Below are 26,409 nucleotides of genomic sequence, written 5' to 3' on the forward strand. Positions count from 1 at the left end.
ACGACGACAGTACTGGAAATTCTCGTGATGAAAACAACACTGGAAATGAAGCTCATGGAAGGACATTTAGTATTGGCATAAGCTATACCAGGTGTAATAGCAACACGATAGCTTGGATGGGTAGCTATTCGCTTCGTCTCTGTTCTGTTTAACCCTGATGCTTTTTGAAACCAAACCTGTTGTGGAGTCGGCTGATGCAAGTCAATTGAAGCCTTATATGTTCGCTGGGATACAAACTCGACCTTGGGGGACAGGTGTTCGACATCGACCTTCCTTCCACTACCCTAGATGGTTGCAATACAGTAGTTAGTGTGGATTGGTTATCCAGAGATCGCACAGTACTAGAAAGACTACGAAGGATGAGCCATACATGCAACACATTCATAATAAGGTTCAATACACATAACCTATGAACTACAAATACTCGCACACACTTCTCCTTTTTGACCAAATTTAAACAGTTAGCCTAATCGATATGCTAATGATTAGTTAATTACACACCATAGCGTGCTCTAGTTAGCGTAAACAACCGGATCATTTGCCCATGAATCCAGGTCAGATTCAGATTCATGGAGACGGTCAGTTAGATTCTTTCCAACAAGATGCATGGCTGCCACACACCTTTCAGCCTCTTCAACCCGTTGCTTTGCAGCCACAAGCTCTGCACGTCTGTCTCTCAGATCCTTCTGGGCAGCTCTTTTAGCCATAATGACGCCTGCTTTCATTTCCAAACACAAACCGTAGTGTTTATTGGCCTCTTTCCTCTTGCGAACAGCTTCCAAGAGAGGTTCAAGCCATGACACATCAATGTTGAGTTTCTTTGCATCCGACACCCGCTTCTCTTCTTCTACCATTTCCACAATATCATTGGTTTGAATCCGCTTGAAAACTTTACAAACAGACTCAACGATTGATGATTTCAAATCCGAAGTCAAGACGCATGCAGCTGCAATGTCCCCATGTTCCTCATAATGTCTATAAGAGTCGGTGCAATATCGCGATTCACTTTGTACGTTTTCACATAGACCATCACACTTTTACGAGCGGAGCGATTTTCCAGCTGTACAGTAAAAGAACACAAATTAGAGGTGACCAGAACGAGCAGGTCAGGTTGAGTATCGAGTCGAACGGGTTGGGTTCACATGTTAGTTTTTCTATTTCTTCTGAATTACATGATAACTAAGATTATCGCAGCGGGATATCGGTATATAGGTTATCGCAGTGAGATATCGGTATATATAGCAAATCTAACACTAACAATTCAGTATACTCTCCTACCATTAACAAATTAACCTTTTGCAACTTGCAAAACACTAACCATTGCAGCAAGTAGGAACTGATTAAGACTTAAAACACTTAACATTTAGCACTTACAATTAACATTTAGGCCTTAAAACACTAATAGCAGCAATAAGAAGAAAGAAGAATGGTAGAACTAAGAAGAAAGGTACTGATATCGGGAAAATCGGTGATATATCGGTCGTATGTTGGTCGAATATTGGTCAATATCGTCAATAATATTGGTACCAATATTCTGACTGATATTTTGCATTTGCACTGATATTTTACCTGGGAACCGATAACGGTGATATATCGTGATATTTACTACATTCTTAGCCTGTTCAGAAACGTTATTTCACCTAAAAGACTAACAAAAAAGAGCCAAATTTTGCCAAGTTTTGTCCATCTGAGCCTAAATTGCCTTTTCTAATATAAATCATAATTCATAAGAATGTATAGGTTACAACATAACATAATTGAGATGTAGGGAGATACATACAGAATCAGACGTACGTACGAGATGCATTTTCATCCAACTCACATTCTTCCTCTTTGGGTTCTATGATTTCTATATCATCACGATCGAGTAACTACAAAGATAAATCAATAAATGTTAATCTACATATGTAGAAGATGTTAATAGAAATAGATTATAATATTAAATAGTGTGCATGACTTACATTCTCGTCTCTAAGCGGTTCAAGTTGGTTACAATGGCTGATGCGTCTATCCCTGAATTTCCGAGTAGCATCACCAGTGGGTAACTTTAAATATGATAAATGACGAGAAGTTACATCCGCATTGGTTGAATGAAATTGAGCTTCACCTTCCTCATCTCGAGACACATTAACATTTTGGTCAACATCAGTTTGACCTTCAACATTATCATTTGAACACGGTCCAATTCCATGCAGAGAACTCTCGAGACCAACTAAGTAATCAGTTGTCACATATTTTATGGCCGGGGTTATTGCGTTTTCAGGATTACGTTTCAGTTGCAGTTCGTGTGCTATAGTACCTGTTGCGTTATGAAAGTCATTTTATAGATGTCGCCTTCATCCATGATTGATGCAAGAAATTTTGGATTTACGGTTGCACGCTTAGTTGTCTCGCCCATGATAGAGTTGAAGAGAACAAGAAAGTTAAGCTTGAAAAGTGTTCCGCCTGTCCTTTGTGATTTAAGCTGTTTAATTACATCGTTAATAGTTATACTCGTTTGAAAGAACTTATTCTTCCATTCGTCTCTAAAAACGTCTATCATTCTCTTCCTTTTATGTTCAGATACGGGAATATCCCCCATAGGCACTCCGAAAACAATGAACCTTTAAAGGTGTTACTTTAATCACATGGCTGCCAACGTTTAATTCGTTCGTTTCATGAGAATAGTTGTCCAACAACCAATGACCCAATCCCGCTGGTATGTTGCGTATGTTAAAAGCTGTTAGAGATTCAAATCCCATATCTTTTATATCAGCCTTTTGAGCAGCACTCAGCCCGTTTAACACACAACACAAGTCGTTTGGCGTGCTTTTCGTTTGAAATGGTTGTGATGTTGGTAGGTCCTTTTTTGACTGGCTTCTTAACTGGCGTCCGGAACTCATTATCAATTGAGTGGTTGTGTTTGTCTGCAAAAACGCTAAAAGTTATACGCATTGTTGTAAAATTACACAACATCGATTGTTGTTAAAGTTCATACGAATCATAATAAAAAGCTTCACGCACCCTTTATGAAATAAAAGAGAAACTGCATTGTTATAAAAGGTTTCAAACACCAATCCTTTCAATAACATTTAATAATAGGGACTTTAAAATACATTCTATAATAGTCCATACTTTGTACAGATCGCCATGAGTGCGCCTCGCGCCTTTAATAACTATGATTCCTAACTCCAAACTTTTAACAACGGGACTCAAAAGTGACAAAACAAAAATGTGATAATTTAATATAGCAAGTGTCTAGTGTCGCGTGTCGCATTTTGTAGTCTAATTTTGAACTCACAGAATCAATTCATAACACATGTTAACTCCCAACGTTTATCAACAAGATTCAATCAAAGTGACAAAACAATAAAGTGGTGATTTAAAAGTGTCGTGTGTCGAGTTTAATTTTGAACTCACATATCGAAACATTAACTCGAAACTTTAATAAACCATATTCAAGTTACAAGACAAAAAATTAATAGTGTCGCGTGAGCAATCTAATTTTGTGCTCACAAAATAATGAGTGACTTTTTGAGTCCATGTGTTTTAGTGGTTTTAACCACCTGAGTCCAAAATCAAAAAGTTTAACGCCCTGAATCCCTAGCCATTTATTTTATAACATTTTGAGTCCAATTTTGTTCATTTTATAAACGTTGAGTCCAATTTTGTAAAAAAAAAAAAATTGACTCAAAAGGTTAAAATTTGGACTCAAAAGGACTTAAATGGTTAAAAAAAAAAACGTCTAGGACTCAGGGCGTTAAACATTTTGATTTTAGACTCAAATGATTAAAACTACTAAAACGACTCAAAAAGTAATTTACACAGATACTCTAAAATTTTGAAAAAGGAGATAAAAAAATTGATGAATATTATAAAGCAAGTGGCAACAATATTATGCCAAATTCCACTTTCTAAACAATTAATACATACATATACACAAACATTATGTGAATAATATGCACTACTCAACGTATGTACGTAACCATTCATGCTTAGAAGTTAAATCTCAAACAAAAACCAGCAGATCTAGGGTTAGGATCCGTACCAGATGTGTTAAGTGAGCGTTTGAAGATGAACCGCTGAGTGAAATTGGAGCTACGGTGGTTAGGGTTTTAGCCGAACACAGCTACGTGAAACAGATCAGTGGTGGCTATGCGGTGGTGGAGCGGTGGCGTATTACGACGGAGATATGGCAGCCATATGTGTGGGTGGCGACCGTAAAACAAGGGTTTCTGTCTCTGTAAATATTTCAAAAAATTACCCTACACAAAAGTGATATGTAGACTTGTATTTTTGTTCCTTGGATACTCACTAACGTTAAAAATTATATGAGTTTTTTTGTGAAATTATACTCGTCTTTTTAAATGACAAAAGACGCAATATCGTTTTTGGCGGCCAATCCCACCTTGAATGATGAATGGGCATCTTTTTCATTCTCGTTTATCCTTGTCGCATCATATCCAATTTAACAATCATCACTCGTGTTGCCTTCGAGCCACGGTTCGACTCCAAAAACTGCCTAGTAATAAAAAGCACAAACTCTTGAGTTGTAAACTTTTAGAATGTTACATTTCTTAATAAGGCATCAGTGCAGTCATGTGATGCAATTACTAGGTTTATCATTGACCACAGCTAACACCACACCTTGTCCCAACCATTTTAGTCGATCACTAATCACCATTTCTATCCACATCACTTGAGGGATTTAGACGTCTACATATTTTTAATGGGCCTCTATAGTAAACTAATTGATGTCGAATTATGTTTCATTTCATTAAAATTATTATTAAATATTTACAAACTATGAATTTGGCCACAAACTTTTTTTAACCGGTCATATTAGTTGTTTTGTCATTTAGTGAATGCTTTCATTGACATCCTCTGCAGTTTGGCCACAATAAGTTTTCCTTTTTTCTATAATTGATTTGAAAACCAACCGTCATCTTGGTGAGTGACATGCAACAAATCTATACTATAAATAACTACCGTGAAAAATTATGTCACAAGATTCACGAACCCTCACTTTAAAAATCACAAACAAAAAGTTTACTACATAACATCTTCACTTGATATTCTCATTTCATTGACGTATCCCGAGTAACAAATATTAAAATATCATGGTTCACTGAGTGAAGACGAAGAAAGAGACATTGTGTCTGGTTTATGTGTTTAACCAGTTTACTTAAAATTGTCTTGTTTTGGTTCACTTGTATAACATATATATACATGATGAAGTGGTCATAAATGGTATTTGACCGAAAGGAACATTTTTTGTAAATGGGGTTGAATACAAGTATGGTCATTATCTTGTTGATAGAATTTACCCTGAGTATATTGTTTTTGTGAAATCATTTTAAAGAGATGGAACCCTAGATCCTAAAAGAATAAAGTTTAACAAAGTTCAGATGGCGGCACGCAAAGACATCGAGCGAGCATTTGGTTTTTTCTAGAAAAGGTGGCGCATTTTGAGCATACCTTGTTGATTGTATGAAAAAGATCAAATAAGAAACGTGATGTACGCGTACATCATTTAACACAACATGATTTTAGAGGATGAAGGTCGTGCAATCATTGAATATTATGGCGAGGAGCCCGAATCAAATAACGAAGACATTATTGACGAAGAGAGAACGCAAAATCAATATCTAATCGAGTCAAGACAAATAAATTCAAACCTTCGAGCTGATTTGGTAGAACATGTTTCGACACTTCGTAGATTCGACTCCAATGAAGATCAAGATGATTGATTTTTTTTGGTGATATAATATATTTTTTTTGTAATTATTTAATATAGATAAAATGTGTTTTTTAAATTACTTTAATAAATTATATGATTAATATAAAAAAAGAAAAAGAAAAGAAAATTAGGTGCCACATGGCACCCCAACGTCGTCTGGCCACGCGGTGTTGACTGGTAGAGTTCACACCTGCCATGTGTGGAGCAATGCGCCCAACCCAATATCCTCCACACCCCCATAGTCTTATAATGTTTTTTAATGCTGTGAAATTTAGAAAATTTTTATATAAAGAAAAGAGTTAAATGTCATTTTCGTCTCTGTGGTTTGGTCCATTTTGTCAGTTTAGTCCAAAGGTTTCATTTTTCGCTTGTGAGTCTAAAAGGTTTCACCATTGCCATTTTAGTTCATTGGATTAACTTCATCCATTTTTTCTGTTAATGAGAAGGGCAATTCGGTCATTGACCGAATTATTGACGGAATTGCCCTTCTCATTAACAGAAAAAATGGATGAAGTTAACCCAGTGGACTAAAATGGCAATGATAAAACTTTTTTGGACCCACAGGAGAAAAATAAAACCTTTGGACTAAACTGTCAAAATGACCCAAACAACAAGGACTAAAATGGCATTTAACTCTAAAGAAAAATCACTTTTTATAATGTGTTTAATAAAGAACATCACTTAAACTTTCATAATGTGTTTTAATGCTGTGAAATTTTCATACTATAAATTAATAACATGTTGGTGCTACATGAAATTGTAAATTGTACTCTAAATATAGGAAGTTTAAAAAAAAAGTTGGCTTTTCACTTCTAATTTAAAGGTTTTCATTTTTCTTTAACCTCTTTATTTTTTTTTCCTTTTACTCAAACTTTTTCAACTTTTGCAAGTTAATCCCTAATACTTTTTTTTCAACTTTGATCCCCCGTACTTTTGCTAGTGAATACGCCGCAACATGTATGTGGGTTCAATGTTTTTTCGTCTATTTTTTTTCATTTGACATGCTCGTCGCATTACGTCTTTATTTCCCTATTTGACAGGTTCGTCGCAACGAGCGGGGTCCTAGATCGATTTAGTTATTCTTTTCTATGTTTTATATTTTAGTCTAATTTTTTCGCATTAACACGACGCAATAAGCATGCACGGTTCAACGATTTTACGTATGTTATTCGTTCGGTGTTATTTTTTCCTTTTTTGATGGTCCAACGATTTTACGTATGTTTTTCGTTCGGTGTTATTTTTTTCTTTTTTGATGGTCCAACGATTTTACGTATGTTTTTCGTTCGGTGTTATTTTTCCTTTTTTGTTATTTGTTTTTACCCATTTTTCAGTGTTGCTGGTCGCTGGCAATGATATAGCATTGATGCTACTTGGCACGGTTTACGCCCCGCATAGTTTAGTATATTTTATAAGTTATCAATTGATGATGTGTTAGTTTATTTTATTTTTAATTTAATATGTGACATGGAATTAAAATAAAATTGATGTGTGTTTATCTATTAAAAAATTAAAATGTATGATGTATTCCAAAATTTGGATTAACTTGATTACCTTTGAACATATACGGTTTTTACCCAAATTTATCCATCACCTAACCCGCACATAGTGAGTTTTATATCTTTAATCAAATGTTGTTAAAAAAATTATTTTGATTATATATTTTTACCATGAATGATAAATAATTTTGGATGATAATTAATTACTTACAAGTGTCTTCTTAACTTTGCAAGAATTACTCCATCAAATATAATGTTCGTGTATACCTCAACTAACTCCTATGATGAAACTAACCACGAATATATAAAATGTACATGACAAAACTTAGCGGTCCTGTGCACACTAAAACCTGTTGTTGTTGACTACCTTGAATACCTGAAAGTAAAACGAAAAAAGTGGTTTTACTTATTTACAAAAGGATAAATTGGAAAACCATGAAAACCATAAAATACTAACCAACTTTACAACATATAGGGGTTGGTTAACGTACAATTGGTTTTAACATACGATGTGTACGCGATGAAAATATAACATGCGGATTTGAGGTTATAACATGCGGATTTGACATACAAACTCGGAAGGTTTCCAACATGCAGACTCACCAAACTCGGAAGGTTTTCAACATGCGGACTCACAAAATTCACAAACTCGAAAGGTTTACAACGTGCGTAATTCTCATTGTGTACGCTCGTACGTTAAGGCCAATTGTACAATACACTTTCTAATAACATATAATCCACTTTAATTTATTTTAACAAAAAAAGGCCAAATCACCTATAATTTTTTCTTTTCATGTGATCTATTAAATAAAAAAATGACACCTCAGCTAATAACCTATAAAATACATCAAACTTCACAATATTAACAAATAGTATTACGAAATTTACTGTTTTCCATTTAAATAAAAACACTTGGAGCAACTTCATTTCATACTTTTGATAAGATTCTGTTATCGTCTTATCGAGGTGATTATTTACTTTATTGCTTTCATTAAAATTTATTGAATGAGAACTGGCCTTTTATGAATTTATTTTCATAAAAAAAAAATATGGATGGTAACCACAAAACATGAAGGTTATTCAAACTAGGTGACCTGTTAATTCTATTAATTATGAAACGGTCAATTTGTGTTGTTTAATTAAACAAATTGACTCACCAACCTATTTACCCTAATTACTACAACACGCTAACCTGTTCTACACGTTGGGTTAAACACGCGTTCAAAGTTACACTTATATAAGTGCATTGATGCATTTGACACTAACAAACATAGGATTAGTGTTCGAATAATTTGGATATCATTTTCAAAGCGGTTTTCCTAGTATTAAAATTAACTACTAGTCCAATTCATATAAGGTTCAAAACACATAAGGTTTAAACTAATAGCAGGATCAACCCCATTTGACCAAAATACAAGACAACTAATGGCAAACGTTTTAATAATTACACACCATTATATGATCTAGTTAGCTCGAGCCGGGGGTCTCACTGGAAGCAGCCTCTCTATTCCTACGGGGTAGAGGTAAGGCTGTCTACATCTACTCTGATGATGATGATGACATGATCTAGTTAGCCTATACAACTGGAGGCTTTACCCATGAGTCTAGTTTAGACTTAGATTCCAAGATGTTGTCATTTAGATTCTTTTCAACAAGATGCAACACTTGCACACACCTTTCAACCTTTTTAAACTCCTCTTGCGCAGCAACGAGCTTTGCACTTTTATCCCTCAAATCCATCTGAGCCGCTCTTTTAACCAAAACGGTGTTTAATTTCATTTCCGTAAGCAAACTATACGTTTTACTGGTCTCCTTCCTATTGTTAAAGGCTTCAAAGTGTGCTCGAATCCATGAAACATTAATGTTGGCGGCTTCAGCATCCGACAATTGGCGCTCTATATCTTCCCCTATCTCAATAACATTATCCGTTTGAATCCGCCTGACAACTTCACAAACAACCTCAAGGATTGATGATCTCACAGAATCTGTTTTGAATACACAGTTAACTGCAATGTCACCGTGTTTCTTGATAATGGCTTCAAGAATTGTTGCATTACTTCGCTTCACTTTGTAGCCTTGGATACAAACTACGTCACTTTGATAAGATGAGGACACTTCCAGCTGTACAATAAAAGAATACAGATCAGTGGTGACCAAAATGAACAGGTCAGCTCAGGTTGGGTAATGGGCATAATAACCGGTTCCAAACCCGACCCGGTAGACCCGACCAGGAACCGGTTCCAGTTCCTACCCGCTGTATAGAAGAACCGGTTCCGGGTTAAAAAAAAACCCGTAGGTTCTTACCCGGTTCCACATTTTATAAAAAAAAAAAAATAGGTTTCTATCCGGAACCGGTTCCTCCGTAAACAAAAAGAACCCGCTGCATTAAAATAAAACCGATTACATTAAAACCAAACATTACAACCAAACATTACGTACCATTAAAACATAACATTAACATAAAACCAAACATCATAACTAAACATAAGATTAACATAAAACACACTCAAACCAACATCACATAAACACACCAAACCTTCGAAGAACCGGTTCCGGATGATTCACCGCCTTCACTTTTCTTCGCCGTAGCTTTTGTCACCGGACAATGACGATCGGTGTGTTTTCTAAGCGTCGAGTTCGCCGTAGCCTTCATGAACTTCCCACAACCTTTGCACCGTGCCATTTCATGGCTATCGGACATCAAGCACAGATCAAAGTGCTTCCAAACTTGGGGGTTTCTTTTGGTTTCCAAAACCATGACCACTTCATCGTTGCACGCCATAACTGATTTGAGGTGTAACTTGAAAGTTGAAACCGATTTTGAGTGGGAGTAAGTTTTGCTTGATGGTGATATGCATATAAATACCTGAAACCGATTTTAATGGCAATAAATCGATTCCTAACGGCTTTATATCCGTTGGAATCGATTCCGGCAAGTTACCTGGAGGAACTGGTTCCTCCGAGGAACCGGTTACTAACAGTTTCGGTAATTTTGGTTTGAAACCGGGTAGGAACCAGAACCGGTTCCTACAAGAATCGGTTCCATTCAAACTCAGTCAAGAACCGGGTATGGTTAGGAACCGGTTCCGGGTATAAAAAAAAAAACCCGATTTGCCCATCTCTAGTTGGTAATCATAGGATTGTATAACATATATGAAAGGTAAGGAGATACATACAGAATCTGACATAGGAGACACATTTTCTGCCAACTCACATTGTTCCGGCTTCGGGACTAAGAGTTCACCATCACCACCACTGTCACCTCCACCGCCACCGTCAAGTAACTACAAAAATAAAGCAATACATGTTAGGCCAAGCCTTGGCGCTTTAAAAAGCAAGGGTTTTTTAAGCTAGGCGCATGGTATAGAATAACATTTTTTGGGGTTTAGACATATTTTATGCTTGTTTAGGGTTAGTTTACACCGTTATAGGTTGATTCCAGCCTTAATTAGGTGGGTTTTACCATATTTGGCCAAAAATTGTCCTAAAGCCGTGGCTAAGAGCCTGAGAGCTTGCCTTTTAGGGTGCAGCGCATTTGGTGCGCCTTTTGACAACATAGATCTGCATATTTATATGATATTTAAGTAGTTTCTACTTGCTAGAGATGTAGATGAGACTCAACAAGAGTGGACCGATCCATTTGACCCGTAAATTGTCTAGCATGTTTGGAAACGTTCTTTCACACAAACGACTTAACAAAAAAAAAGCCAAATTCACCAAGTTTTGAGCATTTGGGCCTAAATTTCCTTTTCTAATATCAGATAAACTTGTAATCAAAAGTGTATCATATTGTAATTGTGTAATTAGGGTTACATGAGATGGGTGTTTATATAGAACACCATATTACACATCTAGTCCCTATACTATAATACTTTGTCCAATAATATCAATCATGGAATGCATGACATAATTGAGAGGTAGGGAGATACATACACAATCTGACATAGGAGACACACTGTCAACCAACTCCCGGTGTTTCTTCTTAAAGAGTGCACCAACATCAGAATTAGAATCGGAATCAGAATCAGAATCAGAAACATCCTCAGAATCAGATGACTACAAAGATAAAGCAATACATGTTAGTCTATATTATACCAGGCTAAGTCTTTAATCGCATAGCAAAACTTGAGTTTCTTAGATTTGGTTTTTATTTAGGGTTATTGGATTTTATCACCCCTAAATATTGGCTATTGGCTGCTGCCACCCCCAACTATCACTTTGACGCCCGCCACCCACAACTTAACACTTAGTGTGTTCTGTCACTGTGTCGTTAACTGATCACTAACTTTTGATCCCGTTACTATACTTTTGGGGGTGTCCTAAGATCCCTAAAACCTTCCTAAGATTCCTATGACACCCCCAAAAGTATAGTAACATGATTAAAAGTTAGTGATCAGTTAACGGCGTGGTGACAGAAGACACAAAGTGTTAAGTTGGGGGTGACTGACGTCAAAGTGATAGTTGGGGGTGGCAGCGGCCAATAGCCAATAGTTGGGGGTGATAAAATCCAATAATCCTTTTATTTATTTTTTATTATTGTTCCAATATACAAGATTTGAAGTTTTCCCCCAAACCTTTGGTTTCTTCTTTGGTATGCAATTGTTTGTGTTTCTCCAAGCGCATTTCTTTGTCTTGCCCATATTATAACCAGTCTACAATCAAAGAAACAACAGTTATGAGTGGCTTGAGCAAAATCCAATTCAATGAAACTGAAATAACCAACAAAACCGCACTGAGATAACCAATCCAAACTAATAACCGATGGTTTACTTTTGTTTCTTTTTTTCAAAAAAACCAAAAATTACAGTTTGTTTCTTGTTTGTTAAAGTTCGGTTGCGGTTATACATCACCAAATTCATTATTATATTTTGAGCCAAAAGTTTTAGCTAGTACGAAAATTCAAACCAATAATTTTATGCCCAAACATTTCAAACCCAAATGTAAAAGCGAAAACTAACACACAGAGCCAAACCCATACTTTAAACCGAAACAGCTCGTTTGCCAAAAACCAAAAAAACCCTAATTTTCGGTTGTGGCTTGGTTTGAGCCAAAAGTTGACTCATGCACACCAATAAGGGCCTGTTAAACTAGCAAACGGTAATGTTATGTGCTAGCGGTAAATCCGGTAATACCAGTTCAAACCGTTGTACCAGTTTTGTTAATCTACAAATTTGATTTTTAAATTTTTTAATAAAATCACAATAATTCGGAGATTTACCTTCCATAATTCGGTAAAAAAGGTGAAAAAAACCTAGCGATCATTGATCTCTTAACGAGTTAACGCAAACAGTTCCAGGCTTCCCATCGAGGCAAACTGTCCATTCCATTGTTGCATTCCAAATTCAAATTGAGTACTTTTGGATTTTTTTATGGTTGTCAGCCCAATGGCCACCAGCCCGCATTCTAACCCGGAGGTGGCGGGTTCGAGTCTTGCTCGTTCCCAATGCCCCTACGGTAGCGGATTTACCCCTAGACTCAGGCTTGCTGGGTGGCGGTCTGCGAGGTGGGATCACCTCGGCGGTTGGGAGGACCGTGGAATATCCCCCCCCCCCCCCTACTTTTAGATTATGGAATTATAGGGTAACTAGTCAACCCAGTATTACTACCCGATACTACCGGTTGAACCATTTCTGAGCCCTACCCGGTACAGTTTAAAAACCGGTTTTTAAAACATTGGTTTTACCATTTCTGAGCTCACCTTTCAAGGCGCTGAGCATTTAGTGCGTTGGGTTGCGCCTTAGCATCAAGGGGGCATTTGACAACATAGGTTAGAATATAAATATATGATATTTAAGATGTTTCTACTTTCTAGAGATCATAGTTATTAAAGGCGTTAGGCGCACTCAAGGCGCATAGGTCCCGCCTGTGGCCTAGGCGCAAGGCGCAAAAAAAGCGCGGGCCTGAGAAAAAAAAAGCGCACAACAAAAAAACTTAAAATATTTTTATATAATAGAAAGTTAATACTATTCTTCAAATAAAATAAAAAGAGTTAATTACTGTTTTCGTCCCTGTGGTTTGTCAAAAATCACTATTTCAGTCCATTAGTTTAAAAATTGCGATTTCAGTCCCTGTGGTTTCACTTTCGTAACCATTTCAGTCCCTGTGGTTTTACTTTCGTAACCATTTCAATCCATTTATTCTGCAAGTACAGGGACTGAAATGGTTACGAGGTGGACTGAAATGGTTACGAAAGTGAAACCACAGGGACTGAAATGGCAATTTTTAAACTAATGGACTGAAATAGTGATTTTTGACAAACCACAGGGACGAAAACAGTAATTAACTCTAAAATAAAACTAAAGCTATTATATAACATTTTATATCGTCTATTTAGTACCAAAAGTTATAAATGCTTGTTTATAAGTGTAGAAAAATAGTTTTCGTTAGATAAAAGTAGGAAATCTAGCTGGAATCTTGCCAGAATTTAAAGAATTTGGCCAGAAACTCTCCAGAATCTAGGAATCTCACTGGAATATGCGCATGAGCCATCACTTGGAGAATTAAAGCGCAATTGCCTCGACTTAAGGCGCAATCACTTCGCCTTGCTAGGAAATTGGGCCTAAGCGCAAGAGGCGATGGCTTTTAACCATAGTCACATGGATCGCGGTTCGCTCCGGTTCGCGGAACGAAAACGGGTACGTAGTTCGTGAAATCTTAAAATTCGGTACGAGGAGGGGTAGGTTCACTCGGAACGCCAATTCGGGATTCGAGGGGGGATCTGCGTTTCCTGTGACTATGCTTTTAACAACTATGCTAGAGATGTGTATGAAACTAGACTGGACCGACCCATTTGACCCGTAAATTGTCAAGCACTTTCTTTATTCTAGCACGTTTGGAAACATTCTTTCACCCAAAAGACTAAACAAAAAAAAAGGCAAATTCACCAAGTTTTGACCATTTGGGCCTAAAATTCCTTTTCTAACATAAATCATGGAATGCATGACATAATTGAGAGGTAGATAGATACATACAGAATTTGGCATAGGAGACACTTTGTCAACCAACACACGGCATTTCTTCTTAAAGAGTAGTACATCAGCATCATCGGAATCAGAAGAATCATCAGAATCAGAAGCATCCTCAGAATCAGATGACTACAAAGATAAAGCAATACATATTAATATACAAAGTATAACTGGCAGGTTTAAACCATATTTGTTTAATACTTCATCTGTATTATTGCTGATTTTTTCTATACGCATTCTTGATTCTTCTTCTCTTATCATGTTCATATTTGAGTTTGAAATCAGGCTAAGTCTTTAATCGCATAGCAAAACTTGAGTTTCTTAGATTTGGTTTTTATTTATTGTTTATTACGGTTCCAATATACAAGATTTGAAGTTTCCCCCCAAACCTTTAGTTTCTTCTTTGGTATGCAATTGTTTGTGTTTCTCCAAGCGCGTTTCTTTGTCTTGCCCATATTATAACCAGTCTACAATCAAAGAAACAACAGTTATGAGTAGCGTGAGCAAAAACCAATTCACTGAAACTGAAATAACCAACAAAACCGCACTGATATAACCAATCCAAACTAATAACTGACAGTTTAGTTTTGAATATAAATATATGAGATATCACATAGGCTTGAATATAAATATATGATATTAGGATGTTTCTACTTTCTGGAGAATGGAGATGTATATGAAACTCAACCAGACTGGACAGACCCATCTGACCCGTAAATTGTCAAGCACTTTCTTTACTCTAGCATGTTTGGAAACGTTCTTTCACCCAAAAGACTTAACAAAAAAAGGCAAATTCACCAAGTTTTGACCATTTGGGCCTAAAATTCCTTTTCTAACATCAATCATGGAATGCATGACATAATTGAGAGGTAGGGGGCTTGGTTATAAAATGCGGCGCATTGCATTGATCTTATGTTGGAGGATATCGGGAAACAAATTCCGAGGGTGAAGAGTTGCATAAAGGAAGCCATGTTTATAAATGGGTACATTTATAACTTTGTTGGTCTTGTAAACTTGATGAGAAAGTTCACGAATCAAAGGAACTTACATAGACCCGCGGTTACAAGATTTGCCACGTCCTTTATCACCCTTCTTCAATTTCACAAACAAAAAAATAATCTGAGAGAAATGACCATTTCTCAAGAATGGAGAGATTCTAAGTGGTTTAAGGATGCAAAAGGCAAGAAAATTGAGAGTATCCTTTTACAGGATACCTTCTGGAGGAATATTGTGTATGCTCTCAAATTAGCAAGTCCTCTTATTAGTGTACTTAGGTTAGTTGATGGTGAAAGAAAGCCGGCTATGGGATATATCTACGCAGCCATGGCTAGTGCTAAAACAACCATCGAAAAGAGTTTTAAAGAGAAAGAAGAATTTTATAAAGAAACTTTTGAGATCATAGATCAGAGATGGGAATGTCAGCTTCACAAACCATTGCATGCTGCTGGACACTACTTAAATCCGTCGATTTTTTATGATAATGCAAAAGAAATTTTAGAAAATGAAGAAGTTATGGGTGGCTTATTTGACTGCATTGCTAAGTTGTCTCATGGAGGAGTAGAAGAACAACAAAAGGTCACCACAGAGCTTACTCGATATCAAAACGCAGAAGGACTTTTTGGTCAAAGTCTGGCTATCAATCAAAGAAAAACCAAAGCTCCAGGTAATTACAATCCCAACTCCCACATATTCAGTTACTGTTGCATATTTTTATCACTTTTGCTTTCAAATGCTGAACTCAAATATAAAAAAATATACTTACTTTCTAAAAGTTTTCTTATATTTTAGCGGAATGGTGGGCATTATTTGGATCATCGGCTCCTAATTTACGACGATTTGCCATACGAGTTCTTAGCCCAACTTGTAGTGCTACAAGTTGTGAAAGAAGTTGGGGTGTCTTCCAACACCTTCACACCAAGAAGAGAAATCGACTGGCTCAAGAAAAATTAAATAACATGGTGTATGTTAAATACAATCGTGCTTTGGAACGTCGACATAGACTTGAGGGAACCGCTGATCCAATCTTGTTGGAAGATATTGATGATTGCAATGAGTGGTTGATGGGTAGAATGGAGGATGATGCTCAAGTTGATGATGACCTTGTTTTCGAAGGGGAGGATTTGACATATAATGTCGTATGTGCAGCTTCAGGGGCAAATGAGCCAATTCGTTTAACTAGAGCATCAAGTGTTAGAGCTAGAGCTGATGGGTCTGGGCCATCAAGAAGCAATAAAGGAAAAAGACATGCTCTTTATGATGAAGATGATGAGATTGAAGAAGATGTTGGAGTGTTCAATGGTGAGGATGGTGAAACGGTGCTCGGTGATGAAGATAGGGTGATTATTGATTAGAGGAGATAGTAGAGACCATTTAAGAAGGAAGTTGTGACCAATATCTATAACTAATATCTAGATACAGAATTACAGACTCTTAGTATGTCTGTTTTTGACCATTATGGTTGCTACTTGCTACTCTTTTTTGTGGTTCTAGATATATTTTTGTATGCTTGATTGGACTAAAAAGCATAGTTCTTATCTTCTTATTATTGTGTGTTTTTTTAAGCTTGTGTGTGTTTCTAAGAGTTGTTTTTATGTATAATTAATTTTTTAGTATTTTTTTATATAAAAAGCGCATCGCATACGTGATGCGCTCGCATCGCGCATCACGCATCGCGCATCAGATTTTTGGACCTAACGCATCGGAGCGCATCACGCAATTTAAAACCAAGATAGGGGGATACATACAGAAATTGGCATAGGAGACACATTGTCAACCAACCCGCATTGTTTCTTCTTAAAGGGTACATCACCACCATCGGAATCAGAAGAATCGGAAGCATCCTCAGAATCAGATGACTACAAAGATAAAGCAATACATATTAATATACAAAGTTATACACCACCAAATTCATTATTTTGAGCCAAACGTTTTAGTTAGTATGAAATTTTCGACCAATAGTTTTATGCCCATATTTTGTTTTAACCAAATTTTCAGGCGCAATCATTTCAAATTTCAAACCCAAGTGAAAAACCGAAAACTGACGCATGACAGAGCCAAATCCATACTTAAAACCGAAACAGCTCGTTTGCCAAAAACCAAAAAAACCCTAATTTTCGGTTGTGGCTTGGTTTGAGCCAAAAGTTGACTCATGCACACCACTAATCACCAGGGAATATATAGACATGAGCCCATATATCTCTAAACTAAAAGCACAAAATAGATGATTTCAAAATGTAAGTGGCAACAATATGATGCAATTACTACTCCAATAAGACCACTTAAGAACTTAAAACTATAGGGGTGTAAACGAGTTGATCGCCTTGTTAAAAACTAGAATCAAGCCCTAGCCCGAGCTTGTATTGAGGCTCATTTTTTAAATGAGCTCGAGCCAGCTCGCAAGCCCAGACGAGCTTTTACTTATATAATTTTTACTTAATATAATTATATAATAACTATTATCATGCATAAAACTATGATAAAAATATATAAATAATATAGATTATATCATATATAAAAATTATATTATAATTATAAATATGTAAATTAATATTATTAATAATTAAATAATAAACGAGCCGAGCCGAGCCTAGCCTGAGCTGAGCTCAAGCTTTAGAAATATCTAAACTAGCCGAGCTCGAAGTCGAGCCCTTTTAAGTTAAAACGAGCCGAGCATGGGCTTGATTCAGCTCGTTTACACCCCTAGCTTGGTTTAAAAAAGCGCGCCTAGGCGCAAGGCGCAACAAGGCGCAGGGCTTGGGGTTTTTTCGCTCAGTGCCTTGTGTAATTACAGGAAGCGACCAAAAGGCGCATTTTTTTATGTTTTTTGTGGGCTTTTTGGCCTGAGGCGCGCGACTCATGTATCTTAGGCGTTTTACTGCATAAAAATGTTGTACCTTGGGTTTTTTTACTTGTACATGCAAGTAAAATGGTATATAAGCCTTACTTATAGCTATATTTTGGTTAAAGGAAGCTAAAAACCTATGGGATATGTATGGGATATATAAACATCTTGCGCTGCGCCTCAGGTACGAAAAGCCCACCGCTTTTGCGCTTTGCGCTTCGCGCCTCAATTTTATACCTCGTCGCTTTTGTGCGCTTCTCGCTTTTTAAAACCAAGACCCCTAGAGACATTCAGTATAAATGTATTACTATAGAAGCAGAAGATGCAAACAAATAATGCATATACATCAAATCATGAGTAATACGCCCTGCTTGCGATATGAACATATAATGTATATATGTGTCGCTCGGGGGCAAAAGTAAAAGTGCACTAATTTTAACGTTATTTTACTAATTTCGTGAAAATAACGTTAAAAGAGGGGGATGGTTAATCATGCATCATGTAGTGGCGTTGATAGCCGAAAGACAAGGGAGTACCGAGTACATGAACTAATCGGCCTTTGTCTTAATTGTTGAGTATTATGTGCCTTATGTCCAAGGCTTGATGCAAAACTACTATCAAGCCGGGGGTTTCATTGGAAGCAGCCTCTCTATTCCTACGGGGTAGAGGTAAGGCTGTCTACATCTTACCCTCCTCAGACCCTACCTTAGTTGTGCTATTGCTGGGATTTACTGAGTATGATGATGATGACATCAAATCATGAGTAAACATGAAATTTTAAAGTTCCTAGTGTAAGATGGTGTAATGTTGATTGATTATTATTGAATGGGTAGATATATAATGATTACAAGCATAGTTATCGATAGCGAATAGCGACAAATAGCGACGAGGTACCTATATGCTATGTAGCGATAGCGACGAAATAGCGCCCGCTATTTTGTGTTTAGCGATAAGGTAGTTAAAAATTTAAGAAATAAAAAATAGCTATTTATAATATATATATATATATATATATATATATATAATGTTAATTTTATACTTTTTACATATAAATTTTGAAATTCAAGGACCAAATGTAAACTAGTGATGATAGAGGGGGTTAAATGTTAAAATACACAAACTAATTTACACTTTTATGTAAATTTTTACAAGTTTTAGGGACTATATAAAAACTAGGAGTTAATTACTGTTTTCGTCCCTGTGGTTTGTCAAAACTCACTATTTCAGTCCATTAGTTTAAAAATTGCGATTTCAAACCCTGTGGTTTCACTTTCGTAACCATTTCAGTCCACCTCGTAACCATTTCAGTCCCTGTACCTAACAGATTAATGGATTGAAATGGTTACAAAAGTGAAACCACAGGGACTGAAATGGTTACGAAACTGAAACCACAGGGACTGAAATGATTACGAAACTGAAACCACAGGGACTGAAATCGCAATTTTTAAACTAATGGACTGAAATAGTGATTTTTGACAAACCACAGGGACGAAAACAGTAATTAACTCTAAAAACTAGTGAAAAGATAGAGGGGTTAAAGGTTAAAATCCAAAAAGTTACTTAAACCTAAAAAGCTAAAACACAGAACAAACGCAGCCGCTCTTTCCTCTTCTTCTTCTTCCTGACTTCCGGTAGGTTTCCGGCAGAAACTACAGCTCCGGAGCCAGAATTCGTGGTCGGAATCCCGCAATAATCACGCTATGGAGTCGCTAAGTAACATATTGCGAGGTATGGTCGATTCGCTATGAAGCGCGCGATAGCGAACGCTATGTTCGCTATCGATAACTATGATTACAAGTAACCCTAACACGTGACCCATAATAATATAGTCTAATACTCCTCCGTAGTCGTGGAAGAAGGAAACTAGAAGCTTAGACTGAAAACAAGAACAATAATAAACCCTGAAAAAAAGGTCTTCAATCTCGGTCAAAACATCACCCAAAATTCCATAATCTTCAATGACCGACAATTTTGAATGATCCCGTAATCCTATATAAGGCATCCAATGCCGCAGGGCGGCGGCGGGTAGCAACGCGGTGGCGGACCGCAGTCCTACGGGCGGCGCGGCAAGGGACCTTAGGCATGGTGGCAAGGAGCGGCTTGACGAAAAAAACAGAATCAACAGTAGCATCATATGTGTGGTTGTTCTTGAGAGACCGGAAAGTGTGACGGTGCGTGCAACAGAGGAGAACTAATTAATCTCCCGAAAATGAATTAATCCTAGTATCCAAATAATTGATCTGTGGCCAAGAATCAGTTGGTTTCCCATAACTAAATGACTAGATCTCCTGTGAATCACGTTTCCACCATGTACCAGTTATATAAGCGGGTGCTTATGTCACCTACCCAACAAAATCAGTCACCAAAAACAATTATGATGCGTAGGTCAAAGAGACGAAATCTCGCCGTTTCTTTTGGCCGACAATTTTGCGGAGGTGACGCCGACTTCAGTAGAGCTAGGACGAAATCTCGCAAAATAAACTTTGGAATAACAACTAGAATCTAGAACCGAAATCAGGTCTTTATTTACAAATAACCCTATCAATCTAACTGAGCCCGTGATCCATAATAATTTAGTCTAATACAGAGAATATTAAGGGTAAATGGTCATGTAATGAATTGCTTTTAATGAAATTTATTAAATTGCGTAAAACTGATAATTTTATACTTAACGAGCGATACATATGATATTTAGAATTGCGTTTGCATCTATGATGTCAAAGACGCATAGGCCGAGCCCAGCGCCTAGGCGCTTCAAAAGCAAGGGTTTTTACAAGCTAGACACATGGTATAAGATATCGTTTTTTTTTTTTGTTTTTTTTAAGGGGGGGGGGGGGGGGTGTACCATTTTTGGCCGGAAACTGTCCTAGCCTGAGAGCTTGCTTTCATGGTGCAACGCATTTGGTGCGTTGGGCTGCGCTTTAGCACCTACGGGGCTTTTGACAACATAGGCTTGCTTATATAAATATATATTGTTTAAGATGTTTCTACTTTCTAGAGATGTATATATAACTCAACCAGATTGGACCAACTCATTTGACCCGTAAATTGTCAAGCACTTTCTTTATTTTAGCATGTTTTGAAACGTTCTTTCACCCAGAAGACTTAACAAAATAAAAAAAAAGGCAAATTCACCAAGTTTTGACCATTTGGGCCTAAACTTCCTTATCTAACATCGATCATGGAATGCATGACGTAATTGAGAGTTAGGGAGATACATACAGAATCCGGCATAGGAGACACATTGTCAACCAACCCACATTGTTTCTTCTTAAAGGGTGCATCACCACCATCAGAATCAGAAGAATCGGAAGCATCCTCGGAATCAGATGACTACAAAGATCAAGCAATACATGTTAGTCTACATACAGAGTATAACAAGATTTAAACCATATTTGTTTAACGCTTCATCTGTATTATTGTTGATTTTTTCTATACACATTCTTGATTCTTCTTCTCTTGTCCTATGCAGTTAATATCGGTGATATCTCGGTTATCGGTCCCCATGTAAAATATCGGTGTCAAATATCGGTACAGATATTATTGGCGATGTTGACCGATCTTTGACTGATATATCACCGATTTTCCCGATATCAGTACCTTTCTTCTTAGTTTTACCAATCGTCTTTCTTCTTATTGCTGCTATTAGTGTTTTAAGTCTTAATTGTTAATTATTATTAATGTTAAATTTTAGTGTTTTGAGTCTTAATCAGTTCTTACTTCTTACTTGCTACAATTGTTAGTGTTTTGCAAGTTGCAAAAGGTTGATTTGTTAATGGTAGGAGAGTATACTAAATTGTTAGTGTTAAGTTGCTATATATATATAAATTCTGATAGATATTAAAATTACCGATATCCCACCGCGATAACCTGTATCTCAATTATCGGTCCTTGACCAATATCTGATATTTTACCGCATTAATTGCATAGCCAAGGTTTAAAAAAACGGAAACGAGTTTCGAGGCGTTTTTCCTTCGCCTCACGATGCGTAAGCCTCGAGGCGAACCGAGACGTAAGCCCGAGGCGGAGTTAAAAAAAATATATATAAATATTATATATCTTATAAAAATAGTAATACTAACTAAATTCATCATCAAATTCATCAAAATAATAAAAAAACACACATAAAAAAGACATAAATTGCTTGAAATTGACACAAAAACTCAAAAACAAATATCAAAAACCCCTGAGGCGCAGCCTTTTTAGCGCCTCAGCCCCTCTGAGACGCACATACAGTATAAACCCCCTGAGGCGCGCCTCAGAATCGTTTTTTGGCCGTTTCGCCTTGAGGCGCGCCTCGAGGCGCACGCCTCAACCGTTTTTTAAAACCATGTGCATAGCTCCTGTCATGTTCATATTTGAGTTTGAAATCAGGTTTAACCGCATAGCAAAACTTAAGTTTCTTAGATTTGGGTTTTATTTATTGATTATTACGGTTTCAATATACAAGATTTGAAGTTTTGCCCCGAACCTTTAGTTTCTTCTTTGGTGTGCAATTGTTTGTATTTCTCCAGGGATTATAACCGATCTACAATCAAAGAAACAACAATTATGAGTAGTGTGAGCAAAAACTAATTCACCGAAACTGAAATAACCAACAAAACCACACTGATATAACCGATCCAAACTAATAACCGACGGTTTTGTTTAGTAAAAAAAAAAAAAAATTTTTTTTTTTCGAAACCCAAAAATTACGGTTCCTTTTCTTGTTTTTACAGTTCGGTTGCGGTTAACCATTATACATCACCAAATTCATTATTTTGAGCCATAAGTTTTAGTTAGTACCGAAATTTAGACCAATAGTTTTATGCCCAAATTCTCACCATTTTAACAAATTTTTCAGTCTCAAACATTTCAAACCCAAATGTAAAACCTAAACCAACACACAGAGCCAAACCCATACTTAAAACCGAACCAGCTCGTTTCCCAAATACCAGAAAAAACCCTACTCCAATAAGACCACGTATGAACTGAAAACAATAGGGGTGTAAACGCGTTGACCGCCTCAATAAAAGCTCAAATCGAGTTGAGCTTAAACGAGCTCAAGCTTCACGTGTCGAGCTCGAACCAGCTTGCGAACGGCAAGCTTAAACAAGCTTTTATTCATATAATTTTGTTTAACATATCTATGTAATAACTATTATCATATATAACATATATAATAATATATAAATAAATAATTATAATTAAATAATAAACGAGCCAAGCCAAGCCTGAGCTGAGCTCGGGCTCAAACCCCTTTTAGGGTGGGAGGGGCATTCACCGCCCCAGTGCCATAGTTGTTAATAGCGAATAGCGACAAATAGCGACAAGGGACCCACATGCCAGATAGCGAATAGCGACAAATAGCGACCGCGACAGCTATTTTATAAATAGTGATACACTAGAAAAAGGAATTTTGAAAATTTTTATATGTATATTATATCAAAATACCTTGGTATATATGCTATTTTGTATGTATATTTAACAAAAACTTATAAATCCATCTATTTTATAGCTATATCTAATTGCTATTTACATTAAAAAAAAAACTAATTGTCGCTATTCACGCTATTGGTCACTATGACCCAAATAGCGACACTTGGTCGCCTCGCTACATAGCGCGCTATAGCGGTCGCTATAGCCGCTATTGACAACTATGCCCAGTGCCACATCTCCACTCCACCACCTACCCAATAACCCAAGCAAGAAGTTCAAGGACCATGGGTGGAAGCCGATGAACCAGCTCCAATTCCATTCGGTCAACCGTCAACAACGGTCACAACACCAACACCTTTCTTCGGTAAGTTAAGTTGAAACGAACCGAGCTGGCTCGTTTACACCCCTAAAGCGATTAAGTGAAAAGAGTTAATTACTGTTTTCGTCCCTGTGGTTTGTCAAAAATCACTATTTCAGTCCATTAGTTTAAAAATTGCGACTTCAGTCCCTGTGGTTTCACTTTCGTAACCATTTCAGTCCACCTCATAACCATTTTAGTCCCTGTACTTCTTGGTTTTAAATTACGTGATGCGCTCCGATGCGTTTAGTCCAAAAATATGATGCGCGATGCGCGATGCAAGCGCATCACGTATGTGATGCGTTCTTTATAAAAAAAATAGTTAAAAATTAATTATACATAAAAACTTATAAAAACATACTTAAAGTAAAACAACTGACGTAATTAGAAGGTAAGAGTTGTGTTTTTTGGTTCAAATAAAGCATACTAAGATGTTAATTATGGAAAAAACCGAACAAAGTTCATAAAATCTGGAAAAAACATAAGAAACAATGTTGCGTGCATCAGAGCGCATTATGCGATGAGCGCATTATGCGAAATGCGCGCAATATTCTCGCATCACGTAAACGCATCGCATCAGCTGTTGCGATGCGCTCTCATTAGCGCATCGGGCGCATCACGCATTATGCGCGCATTTTAAAACCAAGTTGTACTTAACAGAATAATGGATTGAAATGGTTACGAAAGTGAAACCACAGGGACTAAAATGGTTACGAAAGTGAAACCACAGGGACTGAAATCGCAATTTTTAAACTAATGGACTGAAATAGTGATTTTTGACAAACCACAATGACGAAAACAATAATTAACTCAAGTGAAAATGTACTACTTGAGAAGCAGAAGGTACAAACAGTTAATGCATGCATATACATGGTCACCATTACCTTATCTGACCCCCTTTTTTTATCTTTGGACCTCCGATAACATGACCATCTTTCATCTTTGGACCTCCGATAACGAAACCAATTATCCACTTGCGGCTCTGTTAAATCCAACTGCACTGATAGCTTTGCTCGAAGCTGCTCCGATGGAAATGAATTCTCTAAATATCACATTAACTAACAAATTCTTAAAAATTAACTAAAAAAGAAATTGATTAATAATTGCAAAAACACACACAAACCTGCATAAGTTTTCTCAAGAATCGCCAACTGATGAGATGTCTTCCTCTTCCCTTTCGCCACCGAACCGCCGCTAGCAACGCCGCCACCATGCATTTCTGCTCAAAAATCTAATGGAGATTACAATTGATACAGTTGCAATTGACGACAATGAGAATACCAAATGCTCTAGGGTTAGGATACGTACCAGATTAGTTGAGTGAGCGTTTGAAGATGATTCGCTGAGTGAAAAAGGAGCTGCGGTGGTTAGGGTTTTGGACGAGGTGGGTAGAGTTGTGGTGGTGCGGTGGTTTTAGGTGGCGTATTTCGACGGAGTTAAATGTCATTTTACGCTCTGTTCCCGAGTTAACTTAACGAGGGATAAGAAAAGAAAGCAAAAGTGAGAAAGGAAAGGATAAGAAAGAAAAAAAAAGATGACTTTTCCACCGCTTCCTCCCAAATCGGAAGGAAAGAAAAATTAAAGAATTTAGCCTAGTTTTCCTGTCATTTCCTTTCTTTTCCTTCCTTAAATGAAACTCGGGAACACGACATATTTTATTTTTCTTTTTTTTCCTTCCTTAAATGAAACTCTGGAACACAAAATATTTTTACTTTCTTTTTGTTTCATTTCCTTTCCTTCCGTTAGTAAACTCTGGAACACAGTGTTAGTGTTTCGATGGTTTGGGTTATTTCGTTAGCTTATTCATTTTTTTGTCTTTTGGTCCAAAAATGTTTCATCGTTGCCATTTTATTTCAATGGTTAACTTTATCCGTTATTTATGTTAACGAAAAGGGTAATTCGATCATTTTATATGTAATTATGTTTACTAGAAGGGCAATTCGGCCATATAAAATGACCGAATTGCCTTTCTCGTTAATAAAAATAACGGATGAATTTAACCCAGTAGACTAAAATGGCAACTGTGAAACCTTTTTGAACACACAAGCGAAAAATGAAACATTTGGACTAAACTAGCAAAATAGTCCAAACCACATGAACTAAAATGGCATTTAACTCTAAATAACTAAACAAAGGAACTTTCTTCCACTCAATGGCAACATTTCGGGATGTTGGAAAAATATTGTGAACCTGTTTTCGAAATTTAAGTTAAATGGGAAGGGTCTAAATAGATTTTGGGTAAGGTGTGGAACGGGCATGAGATTTGGTTTTGGATTGACACCTGGATGGGCGATCTCCCGTTCATGGAAAGATGGCCTCAGTTGTTTTGTCTAGATTTGTTTAAAATGTGCAGGGTGGCGGACAGACTCCATATAGATCAGGAAAATGACGATTTTTCATGGAACTGGTCCAGACATCCTGACTCGGACAATAAGCTTAGGGAATGGCAGGAGTGTAAAGATGTTCTCAACCTAGTTACGCTTCCAACGACAAATATTCTTGGTTTTGGAACGATGGCGAATCGGTGAGTTTTTCGGTGAAGGTTGTTAAGAAGGCTTTAGTTGAGGACAGGGGGGATACTTTTCTCCCTAATTTTGTTTGGTGCAAATGGG

General features: G+C 36.9%; 1 protein-coding gene and 1 long non-coding RNA gene across 13 annotated transcripts; both read right to left on the reverse strand.

The window, feature by feature from the left end:
• Positions 1-339: 339 nt before the first annotated feature.
• LOC110910710 lies at positions 340-4,353 on the reverse strand. The gene is made up of 4 exons (XR_002576406.2): positions 4,028-4,353; positions 1,962-2,906; positions 1,781-1,871; positions 340-1,060 (listed from the first exon to the last, which is right to left on the reverse strand). It is a non-coding gene; the product is annotated as an uncharacterized LOC110910710 (long non-coding RNA).
• A 4,138-nt stretch (positions 4,354-8,491) lies between these two features.
• LOC110910638 (dentin sialophosphoprotein) lies at positions 8,492-25,286 on the reverse strand. Of its 12 annotated transcripts, none has more exons than XM_022155296.2 (13): positions 25,106-25,286; positions 24,921-25,016; positions 24,682-24,839; positions 22,493-22,549; positions 21,244-21,354; positions 16,925-17,035; positions 14,570-14,647; positions 14,187-14,309; positions 11,790-11,867; positions 11,149-11,271; positions 10,392-10,499; positions 9,747-10,081; positions 8,492-9,336 (listed from the first exon to the last, which is right to left on the reverse strand). In XM_022155296.2, exons 2-13 carry the CDS (start codon positions 25,012-25,014, stop codon positions 9,303-9,305), a joined length of 1,410 nt encoding a protein of 469 aa, XP_022010988.1. In that variant the 5' UTR covers positions 25,015-25,016; positions 25,106-25,286; the 3' UTR covers positions 8,492-9,302. The 12 variants fall into 12 exon arrangements, with proteins under 12 accessions (XP_022010988.1, XP_035835053.1, XP_035835064.1 ...); XM_035979160.1 differs by having other exon boundaries at positions 9,752-10,081; positions 24,682-24,816; positions 25,106-25,285; XM_035979171.1 differs by having other exon boundaries at positions 9,747-10,015; positions 25,106-25,285.
• Positions 25,287-26,409: the final 1,123 nt, after the last annotated feature.

This window comes from Helianthus annuus, chromosome 2, assembly GCF_002127325.2.
Source record: "Helianthus annuus cultivar XRQ/B chromosome 2, HanXRQr2.0-SUNRISE, whole genome shotgun sequence".
NCBI classification, from domain to species: Eukaryota; Viridiplantae; Streptophyta; class Magnoliopsida; order Asterales; family Asteraceae; genus Helianthus; species Helianthus annuus.